The sequence below is a fragment of the Artibeus jamaicensis genome, unplaced genomic scaffold (assembly GCF_021234435.1).
Source record: "Artibeus jamaicensis isolate MK-2021 breed Jamaican fruit bat unplaced genomic scaffold, CSHL_Jam_final contig_1998, whole genome shotgun sequence".
NCBI classification, from domain to species: Eukaryota; Metazoa; Chordata; class Mammalia; order Chiroptera; family Phyllostomidae; genus Artibeus; species Artibeus jamaicensis.
This window is the reverse complement of record NW_026521407.1, coordinates 11758561-11773634: the sequence shown is the minus strand read 5'-3', so window position 1 is coordinate 11773634 and position 15074 is coordinate 11758561. Positions and strand designations below refer to the sequence as shown.

Sequence of the window (15074 nt, the reverse complement as noted above, 5' to 3'; positions counted from 1 at the left end):
AGGAAATCTGCTAATAATAGACACTAAGAAATTACATATCAAAATGTTAAAAGAATTATATCTGTGGAACAAAATTAGTTTTTAAATTTTATTTATACCTTTTTGTATTTTCAAAAATTTCTACTAAGATCATATACATATAAGCAGGACAAACTTTTAAATAAAACACAAGTGACAAATGAATTCAACCACGTGACCCTCACTCCCTCTCCTTCCCCCGGTGGGCCTGCGCAGAACTCCTCCCGCCTTCCCGGTTTGGGCCTGCGCCCCAGCACGGGACGCAGGAAGTCTGAGAGTTCCGTAGGGCTTCCTCTAGTGTGGGCACAGCCACGGCTTTCCACGGGTTTGCTTTTCCAGCCACACTCCACTTAACTTTTATTAAAAACCTCACAAATGAAACGAGGTTCCTCCTAAGTCTTTCTGTGATCATTTGGTTGAAAGAAATTAAAGGTCCGAGGAAAACAAAGTCCAGGCTTGCGGGGGCAACCACGTGGGTGGAACACTGGGCTACAGTGAGGCAGTTTTTCAAAGCGCTACGCCCTGCGGCAGGGTAGTTTTCAATAAACATAAGTAGGGAATATTTAAATAGCACCCAATTTACTTTTTATTCTCATAAAAAGGGAGGGATGAAAGAGGGGAGGTGCGGCTACAGCTCCATTAAAAGCCACAGCTGAGCCAACAGCAGGGAGGAAGCCAATGGAGGTACCTGAAGTACAAATTATACACAGCTCGTGGTAAAAGATAACGCACAACTTTCCCTCTTCTCAACCATGCCTACATTTATGATATAATCTGGGTACATTACTGAAGGACATTCCTTACTTGGGCCAAGAAATCCTTCTGTTCCTACAGTGGTTCCCTGTGTACCCATCAGAAGTTCACATTGGAGGGCGAAGTTACTTCGATCAGCAAATCATAACATAAAATATTTAAGTATTATTTTTACAGAGAGCGCAAATATTTTTCATGTCATTAAAGCCTTCAGGTACCTTGGGAAAATAACGATGCTTAAATAACCTCCTTTAATGAAGCAGAAACCGGGCAATGCAGAGAATCTCTCACAAGGTTTCGTGTAATATCTGATTTGGAGCTCAAGGCACCAGCACAGATCCTAAGTCAATGAGATGGTTATTTGACCCAATAAATGATGAAGTACGATATTAAGCACAGATCTGAAAAGCACAGACATTCTCAATCCCCCAAGCTTGCTTGAAATAGTAATTACTGATGTTTCAGAGTGTTTGTCCTATGTTTTACAAATGAAGAAGTAAAAAATAAGCCTGTAGCCCTGGCTGGTATGGCTCAGTGGATTGAGCACTGGTCTGCAAACCAAAGGGTCTCCAGTTCCATTTCCAGTCTAGTTCACGTGCCTGGGTTGCAGGCCAGGTCTCAGGTAGAGGGCACACAAGAGGCAACCACACATTGATGTTTCCCTTTCTCCCTCCCTTCCCCTCTCTAAAAATAAATAAATAAAATCCCTAGAAATAATAAGCCTGTAGTATTTTGTCCTTACTTTAATTTCACCTGAAAAGTTTCTTTAAAATAACAGCAGAAAAGTGTGTCTTGGTTACTCTTTGGTCGATAATTTATCTCAGAGGCGCCTGGAATTATGCTTAAAGCTCAAGGTCTCTGCCAATGTGAGAGTGTGGGTGGGGCGGTAGAGTGGGAGGGAGGATATCAAGCCCACCCAACTCCTGGAAATTTTAAAGAAATGATAAAACTTTCCAAGAGAAATAGTCATTTTGGTAAATGAAACCATTTGTAACTTTAGAGGAGCTTTCTTTCTTTCTCTCCAACATATCATAAAAAAAATCCACACTAAGCTCTAATAGGCTGTAAAGCTTTGGTTTCTAGAAGGGTCAACAAGAGCTAAAACCACTAATATCATACTGGAAGAAGAAAGAGTGGGGAGGCAGTGAGGCCCCAACCCTTTCATGATCCCAGTGAAAAGTCTCACCCAGGCGAAAAACCATCTGCCCAATGCATGCCAAGGACAAACTTTACAGCCATGCTGAAATCTTCTGTGCATGTAAGCAGTGCTGTAAAAATAATGACAGATTCAGCATCCTTGGAAGTTTTTTGCTTACAGATATAAAAGATAATTATTGAAATAGAAAGCTCGAACCTAGGAGGGAGAAATGGAAACAAAAGACAGACAAATGGAGGCAGAGGGGGAAAAGGGCAAAAGAGAGACGATGACATATGAAGAGAGAGTCAGAGACAGATGCAGCAGCCAGGCCTACATGCTCAGGGGAATGGTCACTCGTCAGGCAAACGAAATGCCTCCATCTCCTAGTCTTTTGGAGGCTGAGCAAACTCTAGTTACATGAAAAAAACAAACCCGACCAAGGTCAAACACATTTGGGGAGAACTATTTTGGGGCTCTTTTTTTTTTAAGACAGGCTTGAGGAATGAATTCCCATTCTGTAGTCCTCACCAAAAACCCAGTAAAATGGCTAATTTCAGTTCAGTATAGAAAGAAGTCAACATATTTCTCAGTAAGCCACAGGGGATGGCTGCCATTTCTCGAAAGGACAGGGACAGCTGCCTGAAAATACTAGAAACATATCAAACAGTACAGGCTCACAGATTTTCCAGTCAACAGGGTCTCTGAACATCTAACGTAACAAACTTACTGTAGAAATCAACTGAGGGCCAGGAATTGTCATACTGTCAAAATCTAAAAAGGGAAGAACTGATGGTAGAGAAGGAGGGGTGCGATAAAAACTGCTGGGAGTTAGACCACGGCCCAAAATATCAGAATCTAACCTATTAGAAAACATCCTCAGAGAAAATCCCCTATTAGGTAAAAATATTAGGTAAAAAATATCCAAGGTCTGGAATTAGACTGCCTGACCAACAAGCTGGGCCCCACCACTTTTCTAAGTTGGTTTCCTCAGGTATAAATGAGGACAATAGTATAGCCATTCTCCATAGGGTGGCCATGAGGAATAAACGATATACATAAAGAGCAAATAAAAAACTCTGGGATATAGTAAAAGCTATTACTATTATATTAAAATAAAGTAACAGCGACCTAACATTTATTTGTTATGTGCCTGAACTGTGGTCAGAAGCTATCAGAATGCTATATTTATCTACGAAATTTCACATCACAGGCCAAAGGTGTTTTAACGCTCTTCCTAAGGACGAAGTAACTGAAGGCTATACACCTGGTCAGCTACTGAAGTAGAAATCAATCTGCATTTGACCACAAGGTCAGTGAGCTTCTACTACAAACATGTTTATTCTAAAAATGCATTGATCAAATACATATTTCAATAAAGATCTATATAAAAATGTTCATGACAAATTCTGATGGCACTGTCAAAGTGGAAAGTAGTATATTGTACATAATTTCCGGAGCCATAGCTCTTTTTCTGAAAAAAGTAAATTGAAACAATACCTTCACCTCATAGGATTTTTGTGAAGACTAAAGAAGGTGATGCACGTGAAATGCTTAGCACAGTACATTAAGCAATCAAATGTTACCAACAGCCACTATTATTCATTATATAAAATTCAATATGCAGCAGAGAAATTGTATGGGCTGCATATAACACAAGGAATAAGTAAAGATATTAAATATCCTATTCACTCCCTTTTAATTCTGTAAGTTTCCCAGACGACACAGGTTTCCTTCATAAGTAAGGAAGCGCATGATTCAAAATTATATTAATTTAATTTTCATGACCACACTCTTAAAACACTTCTGTGTCAGTCAAGAACATCTAATTTCCATGTAGCTATTTTTGTAAATGTTAATGATACTATAGTCCTTGGGATTCTTTAGTAATTTCTCTTTATTCTTAAAATCATTGGTTAAAAATAAACCATAGTGTTCATTCTTAAAAGCACAGTGCTGAAGCAAGCTAGAGTGAAAATTCCACTATCAACAGCAGGAGCTGATAGAAGCATCTCCCCAGAGCCTTTAATTTATTAGTATTTTGACCAGATAGAAGGCAAAATTTAGTTACCATTTTGGAACAGGTGGAAAAACAGGCATAATGTGGGCCAGTTAAAGATCCCATATATCCTGGGACAAGGATTAATGGACAAGAAAAGAAAAACAAAAACATCATCTATCTTTCAGGTATAGTTTCATATCCGAGTGCTTCTTCTTAAGTTTATTGAAAACCAGATATTATTGTTCAGAATTTGAGGTGGAGAGGTTTTTCTGAGAAAGCTACACTAAGAAAGAAAGAAACAAACAAAAGAAAGAAAATAAAGTTTAACATATGAAAACACAAGTCTACTGGATGAGATTTGAACAGCTCTTACAAGTTTCAAAGCAGCTAAGAACTCCTAGGATTCTGCCCTGCCTGGTATGGCTCAGTGGATTGAGTGTGGGACTATGAACCAAAAGGTTGCCAGTTCAATTCCCAGTCATGCCTGGGTTGCAGGCCAGGTCCCCAGTAGGGGGAATGAAAGAGGCAACCACACACTGATGTTCTCTCCCTCTCTTTCTCCTTCCCATCCCCTCTCTCTAAAAATAAATAAAATCTAAATTCTTAAAAAGAAAAGAAAGAACTCATAGTTCTTATAGCAATAAACATTGTAGCGTATAAAGGCCCACAAAGGCCCAGCGGGAATCCACACTCATATGTGATGCCATAACAGAAGACCAAGGTGTGCGGTTCATTTAGAATCAGGGCTTTGGGGGGCTTCTTTTATACTTTAATCCATATTTTGAAAAAACAATTAACAATGTTTTTGAGAGGAATAGAACCAGTTTTGCCACCTACTCCCAGCCCCCAATTATAGAATAAATTGGGCATTACAAACACAATTCCTTTAGTTTGCATTTTCTCACAAATAGATGGAAAAGAAATGTGACCTTGGGCAATCACCATTCTCTATGGAAAGCCTTTTTCAGCCTGAAAAAACATTACCTGATAGAGAGTGGCTTTCTTAGCTGAAAACAAATGAGTACGGCTTAAAGGGTCGAGTCCAAGTCCGTTAGCCAAGCAGGCAACCTCAGTCATCAAAACCTCCCCAAAGAGGTTTGGTCAGTGGCCCCTTAAAGTGGCGGTGCCGCTCAAGAGAGCTGGTGCTGTCTCTGACACACGTATTAATTAGAAAGAACACAGAAGGGTAGTTCCTACGCCACATACACGCCCTGCTGCTACCTGCTGACAGTAAGAACAAAATCACGGCAGGCTGTGATGGCCAATCTGCTGTTTAATCTCCTGGAAATAATGAAGGGTTCACAGATTCACATCTTTGCTCTTCTGCCCATTAGCTACCTGACAACTGTTATGTTATTTAACATCCCTTATCCTCAGTTTCTTCATCTGTGTAAACAAAGAAACAATAATAACTTGCCATAGTAACCTGTCAAATTTTGAAAAATTTGCTAGGTGTTAAAAAGAGAGTTTTGTTTATGTTTCACGTGGATAATACATGCACGTGTTCTAAAAAAGTCTCCTTGCTTGTGTTCTCTTGTCACTCAGTTCCCCTCCGATGTCCAGTCGAATGTGAAAGTTTGGTTTCAATGTTTCATGCTGAAATGTTGAATCCATTAACATTTATTGAGTGCCTGTTACGTGTCGGAACCATTCAGGGTGCCGTGGGAACACAGAGATGCGTTCACAGTCTACAATGGGAAATGGTTCCCAACTAACTTTAATATGAGGTGATAAACACAACAGTAAAAGTTGAAGAACAGAGGGGAAAGCAATTAATTTAATCAATGGGGGTATTTGGAATAAAGAGTGAAATTAGGAACAGGTTTCGAGGCAAATGAAAAGTTTCAGACACCATCCCAAAATGGTACTAAGGCCTCGCTGGCTTAGGTACTCTGATCGAGGACCTGGGGCCAACACAGCTATCAAATTTCGAACTTTGGAAAAGTCAGCTTGATAAGAGAATGTCATGGGATTACCGTGGATGCACTGAGCAGCCTATTTAGGTGGAGAAAAACAGACGGTAGAAGAGTCTTTTCCCTTCTCAATCATACAAACGTTCCTTAAATGAAAAACTGTAAACTCATCTAAAGAAGGGAGCACTAACTGAGGAGTTCAATGAGTTTCAAGTGCAACTTTTGTTCTTTCCTACCATCTTCACACTGAGCATTTACAGAATAACTGCAGCCTCTCCGATATTCTTAGAACACAGAAATTAAGACCGGTTGAAGACTCCAGATACCACGTCCCCCAGGGCTGCCTAGAGCACATGTACCACTCAAGTGCAGAGGGACGTTACTGAAATGGTGGTGATTCTCAACAAAATGTTCTGGCTTAACAGAAGTTAGGTCACGTTCCTGTAGGCCAACATCCTGGGCCCATGACTAAGACAGGCTGGCTTAAGAGACAGCCCTGAATATTCATACAATGTTGAGTCTGAAAGCTAGCTTGGTGTGACCAAAAGACAAAAGTAAGGCCATTCCTTTCACTGGAAGTTTGCCAGGCTTAATGACAGATCCCAGAAAGCAGGAATTGGCTACAGTGAAGATAACCTTAAAGCACAAATTTCCATGCTAGTCTAATAAGACCAAAGCACAGTGGAGTTGAGGGTCATAATGCCTTTATTTTTCTTATCTGGTTATATAAAAGCTATCAAAAGTGAGAAAAATACTACTTAAAAATAATAATGCTTTTTAAAATTAACATAAAAGATCATTTGAAATGCTCTGCAAAATATTTCAACTCATCACCGTTTACCAAGGGCCTGAACAAAGGAATCGTGACCATGAACCTAAGGGCAACCCTGTTAAAGACTCTAGGTGAGGTCTACTTTTTCTGGGTTTAAGTGAGGGAACAGAGATATAAACATGCAGCAGTATTACATTTTCATCACTTTATGGTGGTATATCTAGCCTTATGTTTATGAGAAATCAACAATGCAACAAATACCGATCATCTGCTCTGCCTCTGTGGCAGGCACAGTACCAGGCATGCGGAAATACAAAGACAGCCCCTGTTCTCAAAAAGCTCTTTATCACAAGGTACTACTTTCTCCCTATTTATCAGAGCACCCTACACGGGGTTATCCAATAACAATGCCCTCCAGAGGTATCTTAAGCCAAAAACTGACACAGGAATCAGAATCCACATCTACTGTTAAATCCCTTTATGTCTGCATGTTTACTATTTTCAGGTGGCACATTAATCTCAATCTAAATGTACTTAAATGATCACTGGTAAAGAGAGTGACTGAAGACTTGCTACCAGTGTTGTCTCCTTCAATCCACTCTTTCCCCTGGACCAAGAATGCCATTAATATCTGCTTACACTATTTCTTTTCTCAGCATAACTTTAGCAGCTGGAAAAGACCAAACTCAAATGTGTTGTTTAAGCTGCACTTCAAATGCAAGTATCTGAATCAATGAAAAAATTCCATTTTGGTACTCAAAAAAATCCCAATCACAAGCTGCGTAACATTAACGTCCCCACTTTTGCCGGGTATCAGGATAGCATTGGAGGTGAGAGGTAGACTTCCAGCACCCCGAATCCTAAAGATCCAATGTTCTAATCCTGTAAGAATACCCTGCTCTGTGATTATTCTGTTAGCCTTCAAAATACTGTCAAGTATAGAAGGACAAAGCCTCTATTTTCCTTCTTTCCATTCATAACTTAGTCCCTAAGTTCTGAATATAAGCATTTTCTGTAACAACAAGCTACCTTTATAACAGTCCAGATAATTATAGGTCTGGGTCAAGAACTCTAGACCATATTGATTACATCTCTATGCAAAAAGGACCCTCCAGCGCTGTTTGTATCCACTATAACAGGGACAGCTTTTAAGTATCTGTCACACTAAGAATTTTCCATCCTATCAATGCCAGAAATGGAAAGGCAATGACCAGCCGGGCCTGTCAGTTGTTGCCTGAAGCCATAAGGACAAGCTGGGAGTTCATTGTACTGGAACTTCATCTGTCAGCTGCATTCACACATTTTCACCACCTGAATAGTTGATTCTCTTCAACTCTCACATGGCTCATTTCAGCCTACAGTGTTTTGAGGTGAATATTTGATCAGGCAAGGTAAAAAAAAAAAGGTTTGGACTTTTGTGAGGTGTCACCACGACGCACTTTTAAGTAATTTTAATCATCCGGAGCTAGGAGTCCTATGTCTCACTCTTAGCATACTTCTGAAATGGACCTGAGACCCTGATTAAATATGACAAAATGAGAGGAGCCATGAGAAAACCTAGCACAGTGGTGGGAACACAGACTTGTTTCCCGTATCTTTTACTTAAAAAACAAAACATAAATCCTGAAGATTTCTCCTAGATCACTGGAGACGGGGATCTCATACTGCCAAAGAAACTTAAAAATCACCATGACTTTGTCAAAGCTCTAAAACCTCACCCAAATATGAAGCCAACAAAGAAACATAGGCTTTTAAAATTACTATGATTTTTATATTTCAGCAGTTGGACTGTGCTATGCCTAGGTATGGTTTCCTTTGTGTTTATCCTACATGGGGACAGGGAGCTTCTTGAAACTTTTAGTGGACATCTTTAGTTCATGTTGGAAAATTCTTGGCCCTTCTTTCCTTCTGCCCTCCTCTTTCCTTCTTGTCACCCATGTGTGACAATGAAACATGTCGGACAGTTTCGTATTCACTCCCATACTTCTTACACTGCGTTCTGCTTCTGTATTGGTCATTTCTGACTGGTTCTGGAGTCTCTGGTCCTTTCTTCTTCTGCTTGTAATTACAGCTATTAAGCTCATTCAATGAATTATTTAAGATCTTATATTTTTTCAGATGAAGACAAGAATGTTCGATATCATCACTTCTAGTCAACATTTTGTACTACATGTCTAAGCAAGTATAAAGGGGGAAAAGAAACAAAAGGTATAAAGACCGAAAAGAAATAAACCATCTTTATTGGCAGATATTATGATGATAACATGATTGCATAGTGAAAATTCAAAGGAATCTACTAGAATTAATACATGAACTTAGAAAGGTTTCTGGATAGAAGTTCAACATACAAAAAATACTGCAGTCTGTAAGTTATAAAAAACCTGAAAGAGGAAATAAAATCTACTATAACATCAAAACATCAAATAATTGAAATAAATAATACGAAATATGTTTCAGACTTCTACACTGAAACATAACAATTAGGAGAAATTAAAGAAGCCTAAAAAAATAGATAGCTATAAGAGGTTCATATACTGAAGAATTTAATAATTATAAGATATTAATTCTCCCAATCTGATTACAAATTCAATGAAATTATCATCAAATCTCACTTAAATTTCTATAGAGATAAATTTATAGTTAATGTATATGTGGATGAGGATACACATGCACACACACATACACACATCAGTATATCAATGGTTTTCAAACATTTTTTTGAATCAGGACCCCTTTATACTCTTAAAAACTGAGAACTACAAAGAGTTTTGACTTATGTGCATTGTATCTATCAACCTCAAAACCATTTATTTTTAACTCGTTGGAAAACACCAAGAAACCCTTTCTGCATTAAAATAAGTAGCATTTTTACTTTTGGGGTAGAAAACGTTGAAACAGACAACAGGTAGGTTCTCATATCAGCTTATGCATTCAATCCGCTGTGATGTGTGTTTGGGTAACGTGAAGACAAGTTGGCCTCACCCAAAAAATCTAACTGGAAAAAGATGGAGCATATTCAGATTCTGAACCTTTTCAGATTTGGGGGATATCCTTCATTAATATGACACTTAACAAGTGAGTTGCAATGATCTCGGAAACCCTATGAATTAACTTCCTATTCTTTTTCCCATCTTACCCTTGGAATGAGTGCATTACCCATAGTTTTGTCATATAAAACTGGTCATTTTGAAAACATTACAGATCTTTCAAATGTCAATTTGTCTTATATGACATAAAAATATCACTCTTGTTAATATCACCACCTGTCTTATCAAAAATGTCTTTAAATACTAGCAACCTGTTAAGCAGACAGTGGTAAATACATGTGAATATGTGATTTTTAAATTTCTAATTTTCAAGTAAAGACTAGACTTTTATCATTGGTAATAAATGTCAGGTTTCAGGGTTTTTTTGAACCAGCTGGCTTACTTTGTTTATTTTTGAGAAACTGTGTGCCAAATACTTGAGTCTAAATAAACTGTTTGTTGGTTATTTTGGAGGTAAAATGGTTGCTAGGTCAACTCACAACCATCAGACAAGTGCATCTCCTTAGCACAACTAACATGTACTGTGGTACAGAGAATATTAAAAAGAAGTTTGCAAGCAGCAAAATTTAATAAAATTAATTATGTTTTAATTTTCAAAATTTTATAATAAATGTAATGATCGATGTTTTATCAAAGATATTCTTAATTATAGCTTTTTTTCCCAAATGTGAGTAACATCAACTGCAAGCATAGTTTTGTGACAGTGCTTTTACTATGCTAAGGTTCCATCAGGTTTATCCACCATTGCTTCTGTGCCATCTGTATTAACTGTCAACACAGTATTTTTAAAAGGCAAATCATGACTTCACATTTTTATAAAAATAATTTTTGCTCAAAGGTTGCTTCAAAGTGTCTTGGAGACTTCCAAGGTCCAGGGGCCACACCATGAACCACTGGCATGTATGTTCATCTACGTGTGTATGGGAACGTGAAGAATCTAGAACAGCCAATACATTAACCTGCTAGATTTTAAAACTTACTAGAAAGCTATAGTAACTAAAACAGTATGATAATGGTGTAAAGACATAATATAAATTAATGGAACAGAATCGAAGATCCAGAAAAAAATAGGGTTTTTTAAAAAGCATCTGAAATTCATTTGGGGGGAAGGCATGTCTTTTTTTTTTTAATTCTCACCCAAGAATATGTTTCTCAGTGATGTGAGACACATGCACACGCACATGCAGACAGAGAGAGAGAGGATAGGTGAGAGAGAAACATTGATTGGTTGCCTCTGTATGTGCCCTGATGAGGGATAAAATGCACAACCTAGGTATGTGCCCCGATTGGGAATTGAACCTGCAATTTTCTGGTGCATGGGACAATGCTCCAACCTACTGAGCCTCCCAACCAGGGCAAGGCATGTCTTTCTGATAGCGCTGGAGCAACTGGATATCTGTATGGAAAAAACTAACCTTCGATCCTTGCCTCATATCATAATAAAAAATAATTTGAAAATGATTGTAGAGATAAATGCAATGGCCAAAACTATACAATAACTAGAGACAAGCATTGCTTCAAGACTGAAAGGAAAAAATTTCTATAAAAAGCATAAAAGGAAAAACAATGGAAAAACTGGACTCTGCTTGTCAAAAACACCAATAAGAAAGTGAAAAGGCAATAAAATGAAAGGAAATATTTTCAAAATATGTAACAGACATGCATCCAGAATATTTAAAGAACACCTGAAATTCAAAACAGGCCACAGACCCAATAAAAATTTGTGAAAGAGTTCATAAATTCATTACAAAATAAGACATTCAAATGACCACTAAGAATACAGGGTAGGGCAAAACTAGGTTTACACTTGTTCATAATAATAATACAAATAATTAATAAATAATAATACAAGAATGAACTCTGTTTTGTATACTCACAACTGTAAACCTCCTTTTGCCCCACCTGTATTCAAGGAGCTCAATATCAGTATACACTGAAGAGAAGCAAATTAAAATCACAGTGTATATTCACTGGAATGACTCACACACTGCTTTTGTAAGATTTTATTTATATTTAGAGAAAGAGGAAGGGAGGGAGAGAACGAGGGAGAGAAATATTGATGTGTGAGAGAGAAACGTCAGTTGGTTGCCTCATGCTCCCAACCAGGACCTGTCCTGCAACCCAGGTATGTGCCCTGACTGGGAATTGAACCAGCGACCTTTCAGTTCACAAGACAACACCCAACTCAATGAGCCACACCAGTCAGGATTCACACATTGCTATTAACAGTGAAACTGGTATAATCATTTTGGAATACTTTCCTGGCAGCTCCTAACAAAACTAAACATATGCCTACTTTGTGAGACAACAATTCCAGTCCTACATTTATGATCAAAAAATATGAGTGCATATGTTAAAAAAAAAGACATACAGGAAAGTTTAAAGTAGCTTTATTCATAAGCCTAAAACTGCAAATAACAGGACAATGGGTACATAAACTGTGTTATATTCATACTGCACTGCAATATGTTTAAAAAAATGAACTAGTGACACATGTAACACCTGGATGAGTCTAGACACATTAAGTTGAATAAGAGAAGCCAAACACAAAAGAGTAGGTACAGAATGATTTCATGGACGTGGAGTTCAATAGAGACAACACTAATCTGTGATGATAAAAGAGTGGTAATCTCTGGTCGGAGGTGGTAATGGATGGAGGGAGCATAAGGGAACTTTCTGGAATGATAAAGACATTCTAATTTTGATCTGGATGGTGATTACATGGGTATAAAAATTCAAGCTGTATGATTAAGATATGTGCGTGCTTGTTAATGTGTAAATTATATCCTAACATTTAAAAGTTCTTCAAGGGTGATCCAAAGCACACACTTAATTGGGTTTTTTTAGCTGGGAGGGAGTTTGGGAATAATTTATTTCGATCCCTCATTTTATGGAAGAAAGCCTTGAGTTCTGAAGTGGTAGGCCAAACAGATGGTTACAGGCAGAGCTAAGACTAGAACCAACGATTCCAAAGTTACTAGTCACGATTCTTTCCACTACACTTAGCTTCCAAAACAAGTCTTTTCCCAGGAACAATTATTTTCACTTTGATTATTTGCTTTAGCTTCTCTCTGACAGCTTCCAACAATATCCAGGGGACTCCCGTGAGCTCTGGTTCCGACGAGCTGCCCGGGCAAGGTCCCGGCTGCTCTTTAATTGCTCGCTCGGCTTCCACGTTCAGTGGAGAGAGGCTCTTTGTTTGTTTCCAAGTTTATAGATGACACCTATGAGCCTCGGCCTCTCGGGCTCTTGGACACAATTTAAAATAGTGTGGCACTAACAGTTTGACACTAATGTCACTAAGACAAATGGAATTCCCGGTTCAGACTTAAACAAATTCTAATACTGCCCCCAATATTGTCCCTCTGCCACCACAGTCTCAGGCAACAGACTACATAAATAGTCCAGCCTTGTATTAAAGATATAGTCATAAAGGTACAAAAAAGAAAAGTCGGGCCTTTTAGCCAAAAAGCCCCATGTAAATACGTGCTGCTGTGGTCTATCAACAGTAGGGAGAATTCCATCAACTCCTTCTGAAAATGCTTAGAAAGACATAAAGTCGCAACAAGGACCTGGCGCTTGCAATAGAGAAAGCAAAGGCAAGGTTTCAGTTGACACAAAGATTTATTCAAAGAAGCCATGTGCCATCAGGAAAAACTTTCCCAACAGCTTCTTCTACTTCTGTTTACAGTTTCTTCATCTTCAAGTGGGACAATCATTTGTTTCTTAATTGTGCTGAGCTAAATTTTTCCACACTGTTAAGCTGAATTTCATCTTCTAACATCCTATAAATATTAGAAAGAAGAACGAGAGGAAGATTTAAATCAGAAGGAGAGAGCGGTGGCTAAGCACTTTCCTGTTGGGTGAATCAGGTCTTTTCCTATGTTCTTAAACTTATGTTTCATTTAATAAAGACACTACGTTTTCATTAGATTAGAGATGAAATAATGCACAAACTTTCTCATTTCTAATAAAAAAAGCCAATCTTAATACCCGAGTTTGAACGTTTACTAAATATTTCAAGTATAAATAGTGTCAAAATAAAAGCACTGACCTCCTTTTCCCTTGTCTCAGGGACTGTTCACAGGTCAAGACTAAGCCTTCTTTCAATTTCACCCTCGCCCATAATCCTCTTACTGATCTCACAGAGGCTCTGAATACCCGAGGTACAAGAATGCTTGCAGTTTTCGACACCTTATAATCACAAAGGCTATTTGAAACTCTATTAAATGAAAACCACATCACTTATTCAAAGAAACACTTCAGTATTTCTAAAGAACACATGTCCTTTATATCTGGAAATTATTTTAGGCAATAATTTGTCCACATCCCTGCCAAAAAAAAAAAGGTGAAATTTTTTTTTTTTTGGCATAGGTTTCAGCGAAAGTTCAAGACCATGATTATAAAATGTCATGGCTTCTGTCATCCAGCTTCAGTTTTAAAATCATGGAGCTCAGTGGCCTCACCATGGTGTACTAAATGAACGATGTTTCTTAAAACATCTTTGCTTCTTACCAACAGCATCTCTTGTGTCTCTGGTGGCTTTAAGATACAAAGTTTGCCCACCTCAGATTGGAATGGCAACTGTAGACACAGTGAGATAGAATCCTGAGGAATATTCCGCCCCCAGTGCATCAGACAAATAGCTGTAAGGTAAATGCTGTCTCGGTAAGAATGTCCTCCAGCAGATATTTGCTTAAATAATCTATTTGTTGCCTGCCCTATCACACTTCTCTAATATGTGTTATTTGTTTTTTAAAGGTCCAATGCACTGAATGCCAAATACATAAAGCAGGGACAAATAACTACTATAATTTTTTTCATGTATCATTTTCTTCAGTAAACAAGTTACTGTGATACTGGGAAAAACTGGGTGCTGAAAAACTGTCTCCCGAATTAATGTCATAGACATTATTTAGATTACTTCAGTTGTAGAACAAAAATAATATTTCTCTTGAGTCAAGAACAACACCACCACCACGTCTACAACTCTGTCCCCATTTGTCAAAAAGCTTGATGTGCCACCACCACCCTTACGTAGCAAAGCCTGCGGTGGAGGGTAAGAACCCGTTTTACTTATCTGTCACGACTTTCCTTCTCCTATTATCACCTTCCTCAGGAATGCATGTAAATGCTGTCCCTACCATTTCTAGTAACATTTTCTCTATAAAATGGTTTTCTTTAGTAGAGATTGACAAAGATGTCTGCTCATCGCACAAACCAGGAATAAATTTGTTTTTAAATCTCAGTTGCTTTGAGTTCTTTATTAGTAAACACCCATTTCCATCGTAAAACTACAAACCAGCACAAACAAACCTCAGATAAACCAGACCCGAGCTGCTCTGTGCCGGTGACTCAAAAGCAACCAGCTTTAAGTTGTCCAGTGGGTACAGCCGACATGGTTCGGAACAAGAGCACCAGTCACCAAAGGGGG

At 38.2% G+C, this 15074-nt stretch overlaps 1 protein-coding gene across 10 annotated transcripts in view; it reads right to left on the bottom strand.

The window, feature by feature from the left end:
• The window catches only part of BCAS3 (BCAS3 microtubule associated cell migration factor), a 493516-nt gene that overhangs the window by 232451 nt on the left and 245991 nt on the right, over nucleotides 1-15074 (bottom strand). The window contains exon 24 of one of the 10 annotated variants that reach the window (XM_053655043.1): nucleotides 20-13425. The exons of the other annotated variants lie outside the window; for them this stretch is intronic. Coding sequence (XP_053511018.1) covers nucleotides 13418-13425 — 8 coding nt within the window. The 3' untranslated portion in view covers nucleotides 20-13417. Of the gene's footprint in view, nucleotides 1-19; nucleotides 13426-15074 lie in introns of those variants that run through there. 10 annotated transcript variants of the gene reach the window in all.